Source organism: Fukomys damarensis, unplaced genomic scaffold (assembly GCF_012274545.1).
Source record: "Fukomys damarensis isolate Sample0158 unplaced genomic scaffold, DMR_v1.0_HiC HiC_scaffold_13, whole genome shotgun sequence".
NCBI lineage: Eukaryota > Metazoa > Chordata > Mammalia > Rodentia > Bathyergidae > Fukomys > Fukomys damarensis.
The window spans coordinates 7,392,045-7,413,743 of record NW_022900925.1 but is presented as its reverse complement, the minus strand read 5'-3'; the positions used below and the strand labels follow the sequence as shown (position 1 = coordinate 7,413,743).

General features: G+C 38.6%; 1 protein-coding gene across 2 annotated transcripts in view; it reads right to left on the bottom strand.

Moving 5' to 3' along the window:
- The window catches only part of LOC104855903 (myosin-1), a 103,485-nt gene extending 83,079 nt beyond the window's left edge, over positions 1 to 20,406 (bottom strand). For both annotated transcript variants that reach the window (XM_033762788.1, XM_033762787.1), the window contains exons 1-33: positions 20,154 to 20,406; positions 18,401 to 18,644; positions 18,167 to 18,310; positions 17,890 to 18,046; positions 16,806 to 16,833; positions 15,935 to 16,049; positions 15,744 to 15,836; positions 15,552 to 15,615; positions 14,817 to 14,915; positions 14,619 to 14,722; positions 14,349 to 14,487; positions 14,116 to 14,234; positions 13,875 to 14,024; positions 12,843 to 13,013; positions 12,016 to 12,328; positions 11,853 to 11,923; positions 10,415 to 10,502; positions 10,217 to 10,334; positions 9,807 to 9,930; positions 9,194 to 9,330; positions 8,841 to 9,096; positions 7,442 to 7,684; positions 7,173 to 7,349; positions 6,258 to 6,403; positions 6,088 to 6,178; positions 5,616 to 6,005; positions 4,816 to 4,942; positions 3,109 to 3,227; positions 2,770 to 2,966; positions 1,399 to 1,582; positions 923 to 1,088; positions 714 to 838; positions 25 to 333 (exon numbers count right to left, since the gene is read on the bottom strand). In XM_033762788.1, the coding sequence (XP_033618679.1) occupies positions 25 to 333; positions 714 to 838; positions 923 to 1,088; positions 1,399 to 1,582; positions 2,770 to 2,966; positions 3,109 to 3,227; positions 4,816 to 4,942; positions 5,616 to 6,005; positions 6,088 to 6,178; positions 6,258 to 6,403; positions 7,173 to 7,349; positions 7,442 to 7,684; positions 8,841 to 9,096; positions 9,194 to 9,330; positions 9,807 to 9,930; positions 10,217 to 10,334; positions 10,415 to 10,502; positions 11,853 to 11,923; positions 12,016 to 12,328; positions 12,843 to 13,013; positions 13,875 to 14,024; positions 14,116 to 14,234; positions 14,349 to 14,487; positions 14,619 to 14,722; positions 14,817 to 14,915; positions 15,552 to 15,615; positions 15,744 to 15,836; positions 15,935 to 16,049; positions 16,806 to 16,833; positions 17,890 to 18,046; positions 18,167 to 18,310; positions 18,401 to 18,604 (4,968 nt within the window). In that variant the 5' untranslated portion in view covers positions 18,605 to 18,644; positions 20,154 to 20,406. The remainder of the gene's footprint in view (positions 1 to 24; positions 334 to 713; positions 839 to 922; positions 1,089 to 1,398; positions 1,583 to 2,769; positions 2,967 to 3,108; positions 3,228 to 4,815; positions 4,943 to 5,615; positions 6,006 to 6,087; positions 6,179 to 6,257; positions 6,404 to 7,172; positions 7,350 to 7,441; positions 7,685 to 8,840; positions 9,097 to 9,193; positions 9,331 to 9,806; positions 9,931 to 10,216; positions 10,335 to 10,414; positions 10,503 to 11,852; positions 11,924 to 12,015; positions 12,329 to 12,842; positions 13,014 to 13,874; positions 14,025 to 14,115; positions 14,235 to 14,348; positions 14,488 to 14,618; positions 14,723 to 14,816; positions 14,916 to 15,551; positions 15,616 to 15,743; positions 15,837 to 15,934; positions 16,050 to 16,805; positions 16,834 to 17,889; positions 18,047 to 18,166; positions 18,311 to 18,400; positions 18,645 to 20,153) is intronic.
- Between the last annotated feature and the right edge of the window lie 1,293 nt (positions 20,407 to 21,699).

Here is a 21,699-nt window from a genome sequence, read left to right as displayed (position 1 = left end):
TGGAACCCTCTTGGAGTCATTTACCTTGAGGATGCCTTGGGTGTTCCTGTAGTTCCTCAGGGCCTCGGCTGCCATGCGGTTGGCGTGGTTCAGCTGGATTTCCATTTCATTGAGGTCTCCCTCCATCTTCTTCTTGAGCCTGATGGCATCATTCCTGCTCCTGATCTCAGCGTCCAGTGTGCTCTGCATGGATTCTACGATTCTAATGTGGTTTCTCTTCAGTTGGTCAATTTCTTCATCCTTCTCAGCAATTTTCCTGTCGATTTCAGACTTGACTTGGTTCAGTTCAAGCTGGATGCGCAGGATCTTTCCCTCTTCGTGTTCAAGAGATGCCTTAATGACACAAAAGGTGACATTAGTAAAGGAATTGAAGTGTGAGGTATTCTGTAATAGAAATTACTTCTTATATTTTATATTTGTGCTGCCATAATATATTGTTACTCCACTGTTACAGATGTCTACAATGTGTTATTATTGGTTTCATATACTTCTGTCTCCATAGCTTGAGGATAGAAACCTTAATTTATCTTTTTTTCTCAGTTTCTAGTATAGTTCTTAACATGTAATAGTGTTACTTGTATGCATATTCAATTCTCCATCTTAATCTTTAGCACTTGAAAAATTTTTCATTTCTCTTGATTTAACAATCTTTGCATCCGATAGAGCCTAGTGCCTTTCTAAATTGTTTTAGAGAGTACATTAACAATGTCTACCTCTGCCTCCTCCAAAGCAGCCTGAAGCTCAGTCTTTTCTTGTTCAACCTGCTTCTTTATTTTTTCCAGTTCATGGATACGTTTCCCTCCTTCTGCAATCTGTTCAGTGAGATCAGAAATCTCCTCTGTTGGTGAAACATAAAAAGAAAATTGTTCAGAGAAGAAAAACACTCTTCCAACCCTTTCATGAAGAGAAAAAATGTACTCACGTTGCAAATTCTTATTTTCCCGCTTCAAGGTTTCAAGTTGGTCTAAGGATTCCTCATAAGAATTCTTAATCTTGAACAGCTCAGTGCTAAGTGAGCGGGACTCCTTTTGAGAAGCTTCAAGTTCGGCATGTGTTTCTTCATATTTCTGTTTCCATTCTGCTAGAATCTAAAGGGCAAGGAATGGTCAAGAAATTTTAGTAGAGAAAGTTTGATTGGATGAAAGTTATCTACTCTGTCTACTCTCAAATAATTTAGGTTGATCTAAGATTGAAAAATAATTAGAAATAAAAATAGAAAGCAAAGGAATTGCCCCCCACACACACCTCCTATTAGAGCCAAGAATTACTAAGAACAGCCCTTAAATGGGTTGAACGAAGCCCCTAGAGGTAACAAGCTATGATTAGAATAATAATAATGTGTCAAAGATATAATAATAATTTTATGTTGAATATTGAAGCAAAAACTGGACAAAATACCTTGTCAAAGTTCCTTTGCTTCTTGTCCAGGGCTGCACAGGCAGCATTGGTTCTCTCCACGTCGATCATGAGGTCCTCCACCTCATTCTGCAGCCTCTGCTTTGTCTTCTCCAGGGAAGCACACTTGGCATTCACAGCTTCTACGTGCTCCTCAGCATCCTGTAGGCGCTGAGCCAGCTTCTTCCTGAAAAGTGAAATAGGGATAACAGAAGTAAATGGCTGTCAGCAGAACTGGGTGTTTCACAGTGAGCGCAAGTGAGCGATTTCCAGTTAGACTTCTTCAGGACATTGCTTCTGAAACTTCTTTGTCTGCCCAGTTTTGTGTTAAAGTCATTGGCATTCCCTTCTCACCAAATACTAAGACTGATGAAATTTCAGTATTGTCACACTTCATAGTCTGGCTTTAAGGCAACTGATGATAAGGCTGAGTCAACATTTTACACTTGGAGGTAACTGGTTTATTCTCTCTTTATGAAACATTACTATCTACCTTCAATTACTGCTACTTATGTACATGTCTCCACTTATTTTTAATCCCCAAAGAGAAAAGTCTTTATTTTACTAATCTCTACTTCCATATAAGAAGAATGTCATACATATTAAAGTCTCAAATTTGGATATATCAAATTGAAATTTTTATTTTATCTGTTTAATTGTATCCTTATTTTCGGCCATTTAAAAAATTAACCCACGAGCAAAAAGCTTTCCCGAATCAATATAAATTTTGCTTTCAGAGTACACCTCAGAATCTCTTATAAGCCTTCACTAAAAATTTAATTGAGTTCTACATTATTTGAGAATAAATAACCAGATATTGTCTTCAGCTTTCTGTTGAATATGTAGGTCTATTTGTATCCAGATTCTTCTCAGTACAATTCAGTCTCAAACTTTTAAATTGCATTGACTATTTAGTTCTTTAGAAAGCAATGTTTTTCTTTTTTATTATGGCATTTGGTATATACTTTTTATATGTCTTTAAACATTTCTGTTTTTTCCCATATATATTTTTTTTATCCAAATAGGAAGAGCTTTGCTTTAAAGCCTGATTATTTTACTCTTACTCATCCACCATTCTGAATCAATTATTTCATTACTACCTGAGAGGAAGGTCAAAAGTTCACCCTTTTAAAAATAATTATTAATCTTTCTCTTATCATCTATCCTTTTACTTTCCACCCTCCAGTGTAATTTCTTTCCCTAGGCTACCTAAGGTATTTACATTTGTTGCTTAGATTGATGTTCATGTCTATTTTTTTTTTCCTCCTGGTATTTAGATTTTTTTGATAGTCAGAACCCTTTGCCCACATAATATTGATAGCTGATGTACTTTGGTAACACAAGTATTTCTGTTTTAATAAGTCTAGGGCATACTTGGCCTCCTCCAGCTCCTCGGTGCGCTGGATGGCGTCTGTCTCATACTTGGTCCTCCACTGGGCAACCTCACTGTTGGCCTTGGACATGGCCCTCTGCAGTTCCGCTTTGCCTTCCTGCTCCTCCTCATACTGTTCCCGAAGCAGGTCGCAGTCGTGGCGGGAGGACTGCAGGGCGTGGGCCAGGGCACTCTTGGCCTGAACACGTAGAGATTGATAATTTAATTTTTATATTTTTCAAGTGATGCTTATTCTCTGGTAGACCACCAGCAGAAAATCTATAGACGTAAGCAAAATACAAATAAAAGCAACAGTAATGATAACAAGAAGTAGTGCTCACCTTTATCTCCTCTTCAAGCTGCCTTTTGAGTTCCTCAATCTGTTGTGTGAAAGCTTGTTTGCCCCTGGAGAGCTGCGAAACCAAGGAGTCCTTTTCATCTAGCTGACGTGAATATTCACCTGTAAAGACACAGACCCAGAAAGTTTAACTTGACTTTGGAAATTAAACTCTAAAGTAACAACTGGAGCAAGGAAAGGGAACTGAGTCTGAAATATGATGGTGAGCACGGATTCCAACAAAACACCAACATCCACTTCATTCCTGATGAGAAAATCTATGTAAAATATGGGAAACGTGAAGTAAAGAGGGAGACTGCACCCATATACTTAACCCCAAAGATTTCAGCAAATAATTAAGATGATCTGATCTTAGTAGAAAGTGATGAAGAAACATGTCTAAAAAGAAATATAAATCTGGGCCGGGGACTTTGCTCAGTGGTTCCACCACCAAGGTACCAAAAATAAATAAATAAATAAATAAATAAATAAATAAATAAATAAATAATAAAAATCAAACCAGCAAAATACCCTCTATGCTTTTTAGTTAAGGCAGTAATATTGTGCTTTTAGTTTTCACTGAAAGTTACCTCAAACAAGAGAATTTATTCTATAGAAAATAGGAATAATTGAATAATTGACTGTGTCAACAGAAGTGACGCTCAAAAAGAAATTCTGGAAGCATTTTTATATGAAGAAATTTTGTATCAGAATGAATTCATTCTGGGTAAATAGTGAATTCCCAAATTAAATGCTATTTAAATTTGTCTTTAATTCTTTAAGAACCATAATTTAGAAAACGCACTAGATTATGTCAGGAAAAAAAAACTTCAACACCAGTTTTAACTTACTTACTTAGAAGTGTTATCTGTTTTGACATTTAACAAGGATAACAATTTTTATTTTTCATATCTCTGACTTACTGGTAGTAAACATGTATCAGGATGAGAAACTACAAGGAACATTTCGACTCTGAAAATATAGCTTTTCTTTTTCATAAAATGTACTTCCTTTACAACAACAATAAACACTTTATGTTGTCTTATTATAAAAAGAACGACATTTGGATGAACATGGAAGAGAAGAATGGTTCTCTAAATCTTTAATCTGCCATTATTTAGCACCCCCAAAACCCATAAAACAATTTCCATCTTCTTACTTCTTAGCTTGGAGAGGTAACACTTTGGTAGGACGTTGAGCAAATCAGTAGAAAAAGGAGTGAATGCTGAGGCTTTCTAAACTGACTAATAAAAGTATACAAACCTCACTCAAATTCTACTTGGCTGGGCTGTAGTCCTAAATATTTCTTACTTAACTGTACCAGTTGCCAGCAACCAGCAAGACTTCAGGGAATGACTGGAGTAAGTATTCTTCGACAGGTTACTTTGCTACCCATGTCACCCGTCAACTTTAAAATGGAAGCAATAACTATAGGCTGTGGAGGAAAATAAAGTAACAGGTACTTTGTGAAAATATTCCAAAAAGTAAAAAAAGAGTTACCTTGAGGTTGTACTTCGCATTTGATAACTTTCCCATTAATGCAAAATCTCCCTTAAATAAGTGTTTACAACAAATGAGCCCTCTGCGAGGTATTATGAGTGCCTCCCACAGAGATAATACATGACTTCAAGTGAGTCAATGCTGGTTTTTCAGAAAATCGAACATCCAGGGCGAATTTGTCGTTGAAAGTAAACACCAGTAAATGGCTCACCGGATTCCGTCTGCAGACGCGCCCTCTGCGCTGTCAGCTCGTTGATCAACCGCTGCTGCTCCTCCTCCTTGGTCTTCAGTTCGCTCAGTTGATCTTCCAGGGTGCGGCACATCTTTTCAAGGTTTCCCTGCATTCAAAAAGTGGAAGAAGTCTTCGCAAGCAAGTATTTGCACTAAAGAAATTATCTGTAACGTAAACATTTCGTAGCTGCAGGAATGGGGAAAAAATAAGCACAATATATCATGTACTGGCACAAATTTCCTATGATGAATGTGATCATTACGTATACCTAAAATGTTTTTTTTTTTTTTTAAGAAAAGAAACGATTTTCCAAACAAACAAAAACCAAGCTGGAGACCTTGGAATGTGATGGAAAAAATAACAAGGTGCATACTGTAAAACCCTGCCACTAAACTGCTTTGTGAATTGAAAGTCTTTACTAAGTTGTATTGGTTGTGATATGAGAATAATGAACTCAATTCAGCTCATGAGATGTTTGTGAGCACAAACAAATTATATTTGTTTTTTAAGGGGAAAATAAGAAGCCCAATAGTCAATGCGAAGTGTCTAAAATGTCATAAATGGATGGTTGGGTTGTATTTTTCATTTGAAGGTACTGAAGCTGTCACTCTCCATATTACCTGGGCACGGCTTTTCTCAAAGAGTGAGCAAACTGGGGTTATTCCTCATCTACCGTGTTCCCTCTCTTGCGTTGTCTCAGTCTCCTAGTCACTGAAGATTCTTGAAAGGTTCATACCTGTCCTGCAGAAATATCTTTGAGATTTCAGTCATGGTAGTACCTTGGCTTTGGAGACCGTCTCCATGTTGCTGGCAAGGTCATCGATCTCCATCTTCATCTCGCTCTTCTCCTTCTCCAGCTTCTGCTTGACCCGCTGCAGGTTGTCGATCTGCTCCCCGAGCTCCGCCACGCTGTCCGCGTGCTTCTTCCTCAGCGTGGCCGCCGTGGCTTCGTGCTGCAGGGTCGCCTCCTCCAGGTCCCTGCGCATTTTCTGGAACTCGGCCTCCCGCTTCTTGTTCATCTCGATCTGGGCAGAAGTGGCCCCACCGGCTTCTTCCAGGCGCTCGCTGATCTCCTCCAGTTCCCGGGAGAGGTCAGAGCGCTGCTTCTCTGCTTTGGCCCGGGAGGCTCGCTCTGCCTCGATTTCCTCTTCCAGTTCCTCAATGCGGGCCTGGAAATGGTGAACAGTGAGTCTCAGCTCCAGTGTCAGTCATTTTCCTTGTTGATTAGACCGGTGCTGATCGTGTACTTACTTGTAATTCCTTGATCTTCTTCTGCAGCTGCATACCAAGAGCTTGTTCATCTTCAATCTTGCTTTGCAGATTGCTCATTTCAAACTCTTTTCTGTTGGATAAATACCGTATGTCATTCACGGAAATATTAGTAGTAACTTCCTCCTGAAACTTTTGTCCTTACTGCTTACTTTTTAAGTTTTTCATCAAGTTGTTGCTTGTCATTTTCTACATCCATTGTGGATTCTTGGGCCAATTTTAGGTCTCCCTCCAGCTTCCTCTTTGCTCTTTCTAGATCCATCCGGATTTTCTTTTCTTGTTCCAAAGAGCCTTCAAGCTAAATATTAACAAATTATTAATGAAGTTTCTAGAGTGGCACCACTTTTTCTCAGGCTGAATTATTGAAAGTTAATTTATATCTTTAAGCAAAGTATTTTTCTATGCATCAGGAAGATGCATCCTATCAATTCTAAGGTTCTTGGTACTTACCAACTTCAAAGATTCACTATTTGCAAGGTTAGAAGTAAAACTGTACAGCAAATTACTGAGACATTATGCCTTGTATATGTCTCTACTAGAAACCACTTAAATCAGTTTTCATCACATGGACACCATGGTTTGGTTTCACCAAACCATGAACTTTGCTAATGCCTCCGTTACTCAAACATTTTCAGTGGGTTCTCTATTACATATCAGATCATGTTGAAAGTCAAATTTATCTTCCACATTCTTTCTTCAGAGTCACATGTGTTCCCCTGAGAGTAAATATCATTGATCATCACTACTTCATCCTTCTATCTTCCTGTAGCTCAGCAAATGACCTGCTTTGTTTGTACAATTGTTTATTTTATTATTATTTTGTTTTTGGTGAACACACAAAACCTCCTTTCCTTTAATTCTTTTTCTCCACGTTACTCAACAGCTAACATTCCTTATTAATTTTTAAAACTTTTCTTGTGTATCTCTTGGTCTTTGCATCAGGGATCGTGTTTTATATTTCTCATCTGTAGGAAACACTTGGTGAGCCCTCATTGCATCATAGGAATATAAACTTGTGCTTTCACTTAGTTATAAAATAAATTATTTTGACATGATGTTAGCCTTACATCATCCACTTGCTGTTCTAGCTTGACTTTAGCTTTGGTCAGGGTGTTGACTTTGTCCTCCTCTGCCTGCAGGTCGTCCAGGGTCTGCTGGTGGGCCTCTTGGAGGGCCTTCTTCTCCTTGGTCAGCTTGGCGATGGTTTCATCCAGGCCCGCCATCTCCTCCGTCAGGTTCTTCACCTACAGAGGTTAAGAAAGACATAATTTCTGCTCTAAAGCAGCTCTGTTGGGTGGCAGAACCTCCATATGGTTTATCAGACTACGTTTCCTACCTTGTTCTCCGTGGCGTGCTTCTCCTTTTCAACCTTGGCCAGTGTCAGCTCAAGGTCATCTATGTCTTTCTTCAGTTCTGAACATTCATCCTCCAGTTTCCTTTTCTTGGCTGTGAGCTCAGCATTGATCTCTTCCTCATCCTCAGCTCTCTCCGTCACCTCCTTGATTTTGGCTTCAAGTTGAATTTTGGTTTTGATCAGCTGGTCACATCTTTCTTCTGCATCAGCCAAGCTATCTGCTTCCTTGAATGAACAATCGATACATTTAGATTTTAGTTCCTTGGATGCTTCAAATACTATTGATATTTTGAAACTAAATAAGCAAAATATGTTTTGAGGCATCAGATTAATTTTTATTACCTTTCCACTACCAAGAAACTACACTTAAAAAATAAAATTATGGCAAACAGTAAAATTATGACACTGTTTTATTTTATTAATCTATGTTTAACATGCTGGTATACAATTTCAGATCAGTTTTCTTTGTTTAGTGTTTAGTTGTTTAAAAGTTTATTATGTAAGAAGCTAATAAACAAAAGGACTTGGTATCTAGAAGGTTGGTGAGAGGAAGCAGCAATATCTGAATAATGACTTAAAAACAAGGCTTGTTTTACCAATAAAAAATTTTTTTTAACAGTAAGACTTATCCTCTAGTGATGTAATAGTTTGGAATTAAAAGGAACACCTGGAAAATCTAAGGGGAAATGACACGTATTAAAATGTGGTGCTTAGAGAAGTAACAAGTGTGTTTCTCATGAGAAGAAATAGGAGTTGGAAAATAAACTTGTGACAGCACAGGCCATCTTTCTAGCTCAAAGTTGTATCACTAAGGTCTGGAATTCATCAAACATTTACCAAGTGGGCAGTGGATGGAGTACTGTCAAGGAGATCTCATCCTGTACCAAAAAGAGAGCATTATTCTGGCTTCAACCTTAAATACTCCCATCAGTTACCTCTTGATTCTTGAAAGCATGATGAACCTCTCCTTAATTTAGAAAATCCTAGTCTATACAAAGTATAATAAAATCACAGAACTCAACTAAGTATCTCTAATTCAATTTTTTGAAAAAAATTTAAACTGTGTATCCAGAATTTGTAGCCCCAGTAAAACCAATCAATTTCCTTTCTGAATTCAAAGAAATAAAGAATAATTTAATGTTTTGGTGACAGGTTTGGATCATAAAAATGGGTTATACAGTGGCTGTTGATCAAATATTTAACCCCAGTTCCCTGAATATTTATTGGGTTCTCAGAATGGGATTATTTACATCCAAAGGAGATGTAAATTAGAAAAATATGTATAACCAGCCATTTAATTCCATAGAATTGAGAATTTGTCTTAGTGACAAATGAGCCAAAATTTTAGCATCAGATTGCAAAAATGGGCTCTGATACTCACAGCTTGAACCTGGAGTTGTAGGTCATTTTTCTCTTGCATCAGAGCTACCATTTTTTCTTCCAGCTCTTTTCTTTTGGCCTCAGCTTTGGCAAGACTTTCTTTAGTTTTTTCAAATTCTTCTTTCATGTTGGCCATCTCCTTCTCTGTCTCTGCGCTCTTGAGTAGGGGCTTGATCTTGAAATAAAGCTTCATCCAGGGCCAGTGCTTGACGTTCATGAAGGCACGGACATTGTACTGGATGCAGAAGATGGACTCTCTGTGATAGGAAAGACATGGGCAAAATCAGATTATAATAGTAAAAAGAATTTAAAAACCTAGGATGGTGGGGTAAAGTCCATTTTCCTTATCAGTACCTTCTCTCCACCATCTTCTGGTACTCCACTCTTGCCAAGAATCCTCTGCACATGGCCTGAGTTCGTGTGATCAGTTGGGCCAACTTGTCATCTCTCATCTCCTCTAGGAGCCCCAAAAGGCCAGCTTTGAAAAAGACCTGTGCACATATATGTGTAAATATTACATTGTTTCCTTAGTGTGAGAAACTGAAAGAGACCAAAATGTGTAATAGATAATAATAGGTAGAGAAACTGAATAGGGACCAAAATGCTTTATAGAGAATATGAAATAGGAAGAAACTATACAAAAGGAAAGGGAGGCTATGAAAGGGGGAGAGGTGAGAGGGAAAAAAATCAAGAAAATAAGGAAAAAATGGAAACAAAGCTTTTGTAAATGGGAGGGAGGGGAGGTTGAAGAGAAGGAAGGGGAATGAGTGAAAAAGAGGGGTCAAGGGATATTGTATTCAGGTACAAACTCCTTTCAATGTAAATGATTGTTATGTATATTTAAGTTGTACCAATAAAATTAATTAGTAAAAAAAGAAAACCAGAGCAGAGGTGATGGTGCTGGTAAGAAACCAACTATAAGGCTGGAAGGGAAGGAAAGGCTTAGGTTGGATTTAGAGAACATTACCTTGGTGTGACCAAATTTATACTGGGTGTGGTCGATGTCAATGGATCCAAGGAGCTTCTCAGAAGCCTTCTTGCTGTCGATGAATTGTCCTTCAGGGATAGCACTTGCATTTAATACCTTGTATCTGTTTAAGCCAAAACAAACAAATGAGATGGTTGTTGTCATCAACAAGAAATCTTTCCACTGTAGAAACAACATAGCCATCGTGTAGTCAAACATAAGGAAGAAATCATATCTTATCCTTTTTCTCTTTGTATTCAAAAGATTTCATACTTTTCATATATCCATAAATAGTCCAAACTGGTCTGCCATCGAATTTTAATGGAAGGCATAAAGGATTAGTAGAAGGATTCTTTCACTGAAAAATTAAATAACAAGAACCTCTTAAAGTCAGCGTGAAAATATCTGACCTCTGCTTGAAGTCTGCGTACAGGATTCTGCTTGGGAACCCCTTCCTGCAGATGCGGATGCCCTCCAGCACGCCGTTACACCTCAGCTGGTGCAGGACAAGTTCATGCTCCATGGCACCTGAAGAAACGGATGCTCCCATATAATAATCTGGAGAGCGATCACACCAGAGTCTGACCTGGCTATCACAGGTGTCTTACCGGGAGTCTTGGTCTCGTTGGGGATGATGCAGCGTACAAAGTGGGGGTGAGTGCTCCTCAGGTTGGTCATCAGCTTATTCAGATTCTCCTGTGGAGTCATAGAAACACTGGGTTTTAAAATGTGCTGTTTTTGTATGTTCACATGTACATACATATGTTCAGGTATAATGAGCATGGTCCATGATCTTGGTTCACACATACTGAATAATATTTATTTTGGGATTTTCAAAGAGTTCTCTTTTGAATTTTCACATTCCCAACACGTTCTCCTGCTTTGTATTTTTTATGTGTTATAAACACATGTTTCTTTAAGCTGTCGAAGCAGTTGTTCACTGATGTTGAATTACCTAGCATATGTTTTAAATTCAGTGTGACATTCTAAAGATAGGGGAATACTCTGCCTGCTCTCTTTTGCCTGTATATGTGGTCTGGTTTTACTGTTAATCCAGTATCTTCCTCCAAATCCCTCATTTCTTTCTTGATATAGCTTTCAGTCATCTGTACCTCTTTCATCACATGCTTATTCCTTTTAGACACAGAGCTGTGTCTTCGTGCAGGCATCATAGAAAGTTATCTTTTTTTTGTTTGTTTGTTTGCTTGTTTTTGAGACAGGGTCTCACTATGTAGTTGAGACTGACCTGGAACTCGCTGTGTAGTCCAGGCTGGTCTCGAACTCATAGCGATCCTCCTGCCTCAGCCTCCCGAGTGCTGGGATTACAGGCGTGAGCCACCACGCTCGGCGAAAGTGACCTTTTAATACTCATTCTGAGAGTTAGTCTAAAACTTCCAGCTGTATTACCAAGCATGAAAAGGTTTCTGTCCTATGAAGCTGTTTTCCCAGAATAACTAGAGCTTTAGTTTGTGAAATTACGGATGAGATCGCCAAAAGAACAAATTTTCCTAAAGAGCTTTTTGCTATTACATCAAATTGTTTCCTTATATTTTCTTCTGTTGACTCCCTCTCCAATTTTCACCATTATCCACCCATCTTCAACTTTCAAAAATTTCTCATTTCAGTTCTATCCTAATTTATACTTCAGGCACTTTAATCTCTCGGAGGTTTTTAAAGCCTCAAGAAAAATCTCATGCTATTCTTAATCCTATCCCAGTGGAATCGTTTAAGTGGCAAATGATCTCATTCTCAAGCTCTGAAATTGAATATTGCCATCTGGTCTGTCTACAATTCACTCTTATCCTCCTAGCTTCTGTGTCTTGTTGACTGAGGTGTCCCTTCCAAATTATCTGAAGCTCTTCCAAATTGTGTTAAAACTCAATTCCTACCACTACTATCTGACCCGTCTTCCTGTCACACACACTTTTAGAATCCTTTCAAGATTACTTCCCCCTTTCCACACACACACACACACACACACACACACACACACACACACAAGATCTAATATCCCAAATCCAATTGTAGAGAAAATGAAGTTGGTACCCTAAAGAGAGCAGACACAGTCTGGAAAGAAGAACCCTTCTTCTTGCCGCCTTTCTTTCCACCACCAGCCTCTGAAGGGGTCAAAGAAAACATAAGCAATTATAAGACTGTCTCCTTCTGCTTATTTTTACATGCAGTAAAATATTAATTTATTGAAAAGTACCTGCTTCTGCAGCAGCTGCTGCTCCAGAGAAGAGGTAAGCCAGAGTTTTCATTGAAGACTTCAGGTACAGCCCCACTACGGTCTCATTCAGGGGGTCCTTGTTCTTGTCCAGCCAACCGACAATGTTGTAGTCCACGGTGCCGGCGTAGTGCACCAGCGAGAAGTGGGCCTCAGTCTTACCTTTGGTAGGCTTGGGCTTCTGGAAGTTGTTGGACTTTCCAAGATGTTGTTCATAAAGCTTATTCTTGAAGGAGGTGTCTGTTGCCTTGGGAAACATGCACTCCTCTTCCAGGATGGAGAAGATGCCCATTGGCTGGAAGAATGAAAAGTAATTAATGTTATATGAATTCTGGAATGCCTATCAAGAAGGTGGTGCTGTATCAAACTCTAGGAAATGACAGAGTAAGGCAGATAAGGGCTTTGCTTTTGTAGAGTTTATGGTAAATACTCTTGGGAGTCTTTGACAGAACTGAAATTTGAAAGCATCTGCTTTAAAGTACTAAAATTTTATATCTCAACTGTAGTAACATTGAAGCTATAGCTAACAAGTAAATAAGTTAAAATACTCTAATCAGTGCTATTTTCACCGGGCAAAGGTGGATTTAAACAAAAGGCTTTGCATTGCAAACCCTGGGTAGATATAGACTTCTGGACTTTATAGAAAATATTCAATCTCCTTTTACCAGAATAGCTACCTCAGAGTTAGCCAAAGAAGGAATTTTCATTTTTGTGTACAAGTAGAAATTTTTTCCAGGCATATACCAAGGTTGTATGATTTTTCTTTCATATAATTAGTTTAATCTGTGTTCTGAAAAAAGGAAGAGAACCTTCTCGATGAGCTCGATGCAGGCAGCCAGGTCCATCCCGAAGTCGATGAACTCCCACTCGATGCCTTCCTTCTTGTACTCCTCCTGCTCCAGCACGAACATGTGGTGGTTGAAAAACTGTTGCAGCTTCTCGTTGGTGAAATTGATGCACAGCTGCTCCAAGCTGTTGAACTAAGATATGAAAAATGCAAATTAAGGCTCTGTGTATAATGAAAGATTCTCTTTGAAAGACACCTTTCTAAATTGATTAGCCTAACTGCTCTCTTAGGAATCTGTAGTTTCATCCTACCTGTAGCAAGTCCCTTACTCAGATGTCATCCAGTTTCTATCAGCTCACACATAGCAAAAAGTTTAGAAATGGGGCCTATGCACCGGACACATCAGAAATACTACTGGGAGGTGGAAGACCTCAGCAGCCTGTAGCAGCAGTGGTAAAGCAAGCTGTACAGCATTCTTTCCTAGGCAGGCAAGTATGAATTAGTTTACAGTGCCATTTCTATTCTCTATACCTGGGTATTGGAAAAATTATGCTAATAGTAAAACACACTTCATTTCTCTTTATTAGACAGATAAGAATCTTAAAGTCTTTCATTGAATTTGTCGTGGTCCTTCCCACCACCATCTTTGATTCCATCACGGCCCTTACCATCTCTTTTGCTTTATCTATGGAGTGCTGGCTATGAATTGGAGACTGTGCTAAGGACTTTAAATTCAGAATCTTTTGACTAGCAAAAAGAGCTCAAAGAAATGAGTGTATTATCTGAAGAACTAGGTGCTTTTCCTATGGGTCCTCCTTGAAACTGCTCAGTGATCACTTACATACTGTGCCATTACCATACAACTACGAGTTGACAGAGCTGGAGTTTAAAGCCAGGTCTGTCTTGTTCCAAAGTTCATGTCAGGGACAAATTTTGATTGTCTTTCATATGTCATTCAAGTGTGTAATGCACCTGTGTTTCATAGACCCTTGCCATGCATTACTGCAACAAAGGTATTTGTCAACTTTTCTGCCATGAGTTTTCATTGACTCACATCAAAGATCTCAAAGCCGGCGATGTCCAGGACCCCGATGAAGTACTGCCTGGGCTGCTTGGTGTCCAGCTGCTGGTTGATGCGGGTGACCATCCACAGGAACATCTTCTCATAGACGGCCTTGGCCAGAGCGCCCACTGCATTGTACACCTTCACAATTACAGTAATATTTGTTCACATTATAAAAGATATGTCACAAGGTCTAGGATATATGTGTGATTCACTGAAGCCATGTGCCTACCTGCTGCACAGTCTGGCCTTTGGTGACAAACTCATTGCCGACCTTGACCCTGGGGTAGCAGAGGGCCTTGAGCAGATCGGCAGAGTTCAGACTCTGGAGATAGGCTGCCTTGTCAGCAACTGAAAAAGCATAATTCTGTTACCCAACATGACATGTGTATAAGAGGCATGAGTTTGAGTGAGCTTTTTGGGCCTATGTTCTCTCATTCAGTCAGATGCAGGTCTATTTAGTACCTTCAGTGCCATCTGGCTCTGCTTGCTCTTCACGCTGCTTTTGCTTGAATTTCATGTTGCCATAATGCATGACAGCCCCGGTGAGCTTATAGATGGATACCCTTTCATCAGAAGTGAAGCCCAGAATCTCAATGGCACTCTACCAGGAGAAATGAGAAGACCAAAGTTAGGGCACGAGACACTAACTTATTTAGGGGAATGTATACTTTATTCTCAACCACACCTATAGCAAGCTGTTATTGTCATTCCTATGCATAATATATGACTTACATCTGTGGCCATCAATTCTTCTTGATCGTCAATACTGGGAACTGTGATCTCCCCCTGGCTGACGAAAGCATAGTCATATGGGTTGGTGGTGATCAGGAGCATTTCTATGTACATAGAATCCAGAGTACATGTTTTACATTTGAAAATGTTGGTAGAGGAGCAATTAACTTTTAATTGGTGAATTTAAGTGTTTCTTACCAATTAGATCTGGCTTCTTATTAGACATGATCTGATAAAAAATATGGTAGCTTCTTTCAGCCTTTAGCTGGAAAGTAACTCTAGACTTTTCCAGAAGATCTGCAGTGGAGGATAGACATAGGATTGGTGGAAAATTATAAAGTGCTCCACAGTGATTTTAGAACTTGAGGCCAATCGTTAAATATTACTGGCCCCTTGAGATTTCATTGAATGTTTCCAAGAATTCCACATTTTATGTCTTTATAAATAGCATTGCAGTTCCTCTTACCATCTCTAGAAAGTGAAACACATTTGGCCAAACACATATTCACTTCTCATGTAGAAGAACCTTGGTATTTAGAATATAGTATAAGATTTCTCCCTCCCAGGGGTCTCCTGTTATCTTAAAATAGAGACACAACTAAAAGCAATATTTGTTAATGCTCAGATAAGGAAGAACTTACATATTCTCAACCGAGAAGCAACTCATTTACCTACTCCTACTGACACATTTTGCTTTGAAAAATTTGAAGTTATCCTGAGGCCGAGATTTTTCAGAGAAGCCCAACAATCCTTGGTGGTTTCTACAGAAACATTAGCTCATGCTTGGTGTGGGATAAGATTGGCACTAACCACGGGTACATTTGGCAGCAGACTGGGGTTTTATGGGCTCTGCACTCAGCAGGAGCTGCAGCATATCCCTCCAAACCATCATTTGTTATTCTTGGATTCAATTTAGGACTTCCTGTTACTCACATGTTTCAATATCAGCAGAAGCCAGTTTCCCCGTGGTACCAAAGTGGATCCTGATGAATTTACCCTGTCAAATAAAGTAGCTGTTGTTACAAATCTTGAAGCACATAAGAGTGATACAATTGAAATAATTCAGGTATGCTTTTTCTGGCACCTAAAAACTAGAGAGGACCCATCTGAGACTAAGAGACTTACAAAGCGAGAGGAGTTGTCATTCCTCACAGTCTTGGCGTTGCCAAAGGCCTCCAGTAGGGGATTGGCGCTGATGATTTGATCTTCCAGTGTCCCCTGCAAAGGCAAGAGCAGTTCTTGCATCTGGGGCTTGAGGATTTCTTGCCTGAGAGCCTCACCAGAGCCTGGATTCTGACCATGGCAATCAGACCTACCTGCATTTTGCCTGAAGTTACTTCCTCTTTCTTCTTGTCACCAGTGACTGCAATTGTTGCAAAGTACTGGATGACACGTTTCGTGTTCACAGTCTTCCCTGCCCCGGATTCTCCACTGTCCAGCAAAACCCAAATACATGTGAAAAATTAAGCACTGTGACAAGTGAAACTATTTCCACCATCAATATTTTCTGTCTCATGCATCTGTCTTTATGTATCTCTGAGAGTCTTCTAGATCTTTCTTTTCAGCCTACAAATATCTTATATTCTTTCTCTGCTTTGCATTGACAAGAGTAGAGAAATTTGTTCATTATTATACAAATGTTTAAAATGTACCAGAGTTTTTTGGCTGCTAAGGCCTGTGATTTAGAGGGTCCACAAAGCAGCCATTTGACAACTATGTGGTAAATGAAACAATTAGCAAGAAACTCTACAAAATGTTCATGTGTTCTTCAAGTTGACTAGAGATGAAGCTCAAATTAGGTCTTTCAAAGTACAGTATAGACATTTTCTGAGTAGGCCCACTGGTGATGTTCCCAAACCATTCTATCTTTTGAAGGCTGTATGCTGCTCTCCTCCGTGTCTTCTGCTCCAGTCAAACTTGGAGAAGGGTTTTACATTTCCTATTTCTAGGAAACTCCTTTGGAACTTTCAGGATTAGACTAGCAAATGAGTTTGTAGTTTGGAACATTTTTATTTTATATTTTTACTCAATCTATACCCTACCATAAAGTTAAAACATCACTATATTTTGTTCCTGGATTATCACGCTATTGCATTGGTATGGGAGCATTAACTATTTTTTTCTCTTGGTGTGTTATCTTCCCAATGAGAATTAAATACCGATAAATATCAGAATATGAATACATACGTGATTAAGATAGACTGATTCTCCCGATCTAGAAGGAAATAATGGACAGTCAGCATATAATTTGAGTATATTAGTGTCATGTTTTCTATAGAGTTTTCAACATATTATTATGAAGTTGTATATAGTATTATTTTAAGCCCTTTTAAAGAAACTGGTTGAAAGGGAGTTCTTATTATTGGGAGGAGAAGCATAACTTATTGTCATATCTTAAATTCCTTAAGTCACCACAGGTAGTTATCCTGCTGGTTTAATTTACAGTATGGCTCTAACACTATACATACCCCCTAGTTTCCATCTGTAGATTTCACTGCAGCTGTCTGTTGATGAATGCATGAAACTGAAAATGATTACCATGCTACACATTTGAATTGTGGTTAGACAGGTTAAAATAATGTGAATCAATCCAAGGTCAAGATTTCATTTCTAAATAGGTTAATTGGTTTCATGTAGAAAAAAATTTTTCTTTGTCTCAGTGGTCACAGAATACAACTTTAACTATGATCAGACTTCTCAAAAGTATGATATTGTGTTAAAGAAAGATGAGACAAAAGAGGGTGGCTCAATAAAAATGAAATCCTTTTAGAAAAGAATAGAATAACTCCTGTTTATATGTGGATGGCTCCAAAACATCATTGTTATTCAAGGCCATTATTTCTGGGATGTACTCTGATGACATATAAATGATAATAATGCTCTTAAAAGTGTATGATTTATAAGCAACAAGAAATTAAAGTGTTAAAGACTGAACATATATGTTTCATTTTTAGTCGTATAATTTATGATTCATTTATTACTTAGACTTGCTTCTATTCTTTAAATGGAAAAAGTAAATCATGTGTTTGCATGCTAAAAAAAAAAAAAACAGGGATGTGACAGAACCAAGGTCTAGTAAAATCATGGAGGATAGAATCAGGAAAGCTGAGTTGTATTCTCAGCACTCATAGTGTATAGTTTTCTATGCTTTGGTCACCTCTTCTGAGACACTAGAGAATTGAATTAAATTATTTCTGAAGGTCTTTTGCTCTAGCATTTTGTGACTATGGGTGGTGAAATTATTGATATGGAAATCAGTTGACCCACTCACCAGTGAGCATGAACTGATAGGCATTGTCAGAGATGGAGAAGATGTGGGGAGGAGCCTCCTGGCGCTTTTTGCCTCTGTAGGCTGTCACCACTTCTGAATTATACACTGGCAGCCACTTGTAGGGGTTGACGGTGACACAGAACAGGCCGGAATAGGTCTGCACCAAAATTAATTTAAAAAAGAAATATAATTATTCGATAGGGACCTTAACCACCCAGTATTTTTAAAGGAATAGTAACTACCTTCATGAATAGAGGGTCATGGGAAAAAAACTCACGTAGATCATCCAGGCTGCGTAACGCTCTTTGAGGTTGTACAGCACGGCAGGCTCATGCAGGTGGGTCATCATGGCCATGTCCTCGATCTTGTCAAACTTGGGAGGGTTCATGGGGAACACCTGATCATCCTTCACTGTCAAGGTCTGGAAAACAAGGAAGATAACCACATCAATTGGGTGACCATACTCCTCAAAATTCAACAGAACATGGCTGCCTCCTGGGCCTCTACTCACCGCTCCCGCTTCAGTTTTCACGGTCACTTTTCCCGATTCTCTGCTCTGAATTGTGCCTTTGACAAAGGACTCCTTGGGCTCCGCCACAAAGACAGATGTCTTGGCATCAAAAGGCCTATTCTGGGCCTCAATGCGCTCCTTTTCAGACTTTCGGAGGAAAGGAGCAGCCTCCCCAAAAACGGCCATCTCAGAGTCAGAACTCATGGCTGCAGGTTATTGATGGCAGCCCAGGGAAGGACCTTGCCTGACAGAAGAAGAAAAGAAATAACAGAAATTTTAAAACTGGACTATTAAATTCATATTTTTTAAAAGTTTTTAAAAGATTCACTGACTGGCTGGATGCTTAACATTGCATTGGGTGTCACTACCTCCCTGGCTTGGTTGCTGGTGAAATGTCCGTCTGCTCATTCTGTGCCCGTGATGACAGGTACTTAATCATGCATTTGGAAAGAGACAGTTGTTTCTGGATCGCCTACTGTGATATTGTTGCTGCTTTCTGTGTTTTATTTGACGTGTATATGTATATATCTTTACAAGCTAGCTATCATTGTTTATAAAGAGCAGAAGCTAAGATGATGGCTCTTTCCATTCATGGTTCCCTGGCTTTTTCCCTCATGGAGTTTATTTTCCCTGTTGAATTACAAGTATCTTGTAGGCAGGGAGCCCTCTTTTCTTAGGCATCCATTGGACCTCTAAGAACACATGCTGGGCGCAGAGAAAGGCTTAGAGCTGGCTTCATAACGTAAAAGAACAATCAGAATATGTGGCTGAAGTTTTAGAAATTGTTTTCTACATGGCAAAAATTTTTTTCATTATAAATTTGAGAGTTACAAAGACTGGCTGATTGATGTTAAAGTCAAAATGTAAGGAGCTTTGTTTTACATTCTTTTGTTAAAAATGTTTTATTATACATCAGTTTTTCTTGTCCTTCTATCATAATTTTGACCAACTTATCTTTTTCATTAGCCCTTGGTACTTTTCAAAGATTTGTTATACCTGTCATTAGCTATATTTTCTCTATTATTAATATACTTGTAAAGACTGCAGAAAACTTTACCCTTGCAAATCCATGTCTTGCCACTTTAACCTGAATTCATGAATCCTGTCAATAATCCTCATATATAATCTACTTTATAATAACAAAGGTACTTTTTCAGGAAAGTTAGTGCACTTGAGTGAACTTTTTCACACTTTTTTTTCCATTCAAACATCAGTGACTCCAATAACAAAGTGATTTTTTTTCTTGCTGAAACCATTTTTAAAAATTTTCCATTTTACAGATTATAAAACACCATGTGAATTTAGGCAAATTTTAAAGGTGAGAATTCAGATCATTGTATTTATCCATTTTGATATCATCTCAAAATCTTTACATTAGGGCTGAGTAAAAGCTATACTACGGAAAATTTACATCTTCCCCGTAAATGAATAAAATTCTGAGGTTTTACATCACATGTTGTAATGTAATTATTTAAAAGGCAAAGTACAATGCTAGAAATAGAAAAAATGTGCATAAAACTCCTAAAGACTCTGAGAAAGGGTCTTCATACACTGCAAAGGATGCGAGTTAATGAGACTCAGTTTCCAAAATCTTCCTCACAATTGTTCAAGAAAAGCATGATCAGCCATGAAATTTAGATGCTTTTTTAAAACAAAAAAACAAAAGTTTTTTAGCACCTCAGACTCTTCCCAAATCACTGCCTGAAGATTCCTTGCTCTCTGTGAGGAATGATAAATATAATCACAGTCTTACCTGCAGAGATGCAAACTTGAAGTGGGTCAGAACTGTAAGAAAAAGAGCAAATTTCTCCTGATTAAATTCTAGTAATTCCCAACAATAGCACAGCCCTTAAGTGAAGACCAGGAAGTGACTGGGAAGAGCGCGACATCTAATTAAAATTGCTGCAGGGTAGGTTGTGCTTCACTGGCAGGGCTGCCAGGACCGTGGGAGCCAGGATGTGTGGCATGCATGCAAGGAACCAGGCATCACTTGGTGTGCTCCAGACAGGGCGCTGTCCTCACACACTCTTACCTTGAAGCTTTATGAGGAAAGACAAGTCACACTCATTCCAAGGGTACTTTTATAGGATCAAATATGGAAAACACGTAACCTCCTCCTCTTTCTTAAAACATATTTGGCAAAACATGTTTTTGGCAAAGAAGGTCTCCAAGCCTAATTCCCCTCATATTAAAGATGGTTGGATATAATTAGAAATATTCCCTCTCATATTGGGTTAAGTATATGAATCAATCTCCTATAAATAATTTGAGTTGTTGGCAATCTAAAAGTGATCTGCCCTTGGAATAATGTAAGGTGTTGTTTCAAAGAGAGCTGAGTTCTGGAATGCCTGGACTTTGTTGCCTGCTGCTCTTCTGTTTCACCCAGATGCCTGTGTGAAGTCTTCTCAAGTGCCTGCACAATTGCAGTGTTATACTAGGCAGAAAGTTTCTGCTCCTCAGCTGAACATTATAAAAAGATTATCGGTTCCTCCCAAGATGACATGACTTTTTTTCTTGCCATTTATTGTGCTTTTCAAGGATGCTTCAAAACTTAATTTTAAAAGTTGCTTCATGAAGAGCTGCCGAAGATAGTCTTTTGTTTCTTCTGTCAGTTGATTCTAAGTCATTGTGAGTCTTCCAATTCCCACTTCAGACTCATTCCAAAACTGCAGGGCCTTGCTGAGCAGAGACGTCCTCTTTCTCTCTCTTATAAAAACTGCAAGTTGCTTAGGAAGTCCTGTTTCTTTACAAAACTGAACATATGAAAATATTAAAAGCAGGATATTTCTCTCTGTAAATATTAGCATGTTTGACTTTTCTTCCACTAGATACCCATGACATATATTTAACATTTTGCTTGAAAACAATACTTAAGCATTGTTTTCTATTCTGACCTTCAGTTTTTAAACATGCTTATTTTATTGTCTCTGTGCCCTTGTATCTGTCTCTGTCAGCATTATCTGGGTGGGACAGGGACTCATTCTACCCTGTTTTGCCCCATTTCTATATTATTTTACTTAAATTTTAATTGCTATGACAGAAATAGTTTGCCACTGTAATGGTCATAGGATTTTGTTACTGTAGAGACTATCAAATTCTTATTTCTCACCCTACAAAGAAAGCAACTCAAGGCCGGGTGTCGTGATGCATGCCTATAATTCCAGCACTTGGGAGGCTGAGGCAGGAGGATTGCTTTGAGTTCGAGATCAGCCAGGGCTACATAATTGAGTTCCCGGTCAGTCTCAACTACATAGTGAGACCCTGTCTCAAAAAAAAAAAAAAAAAAAAAAAAAAAACCA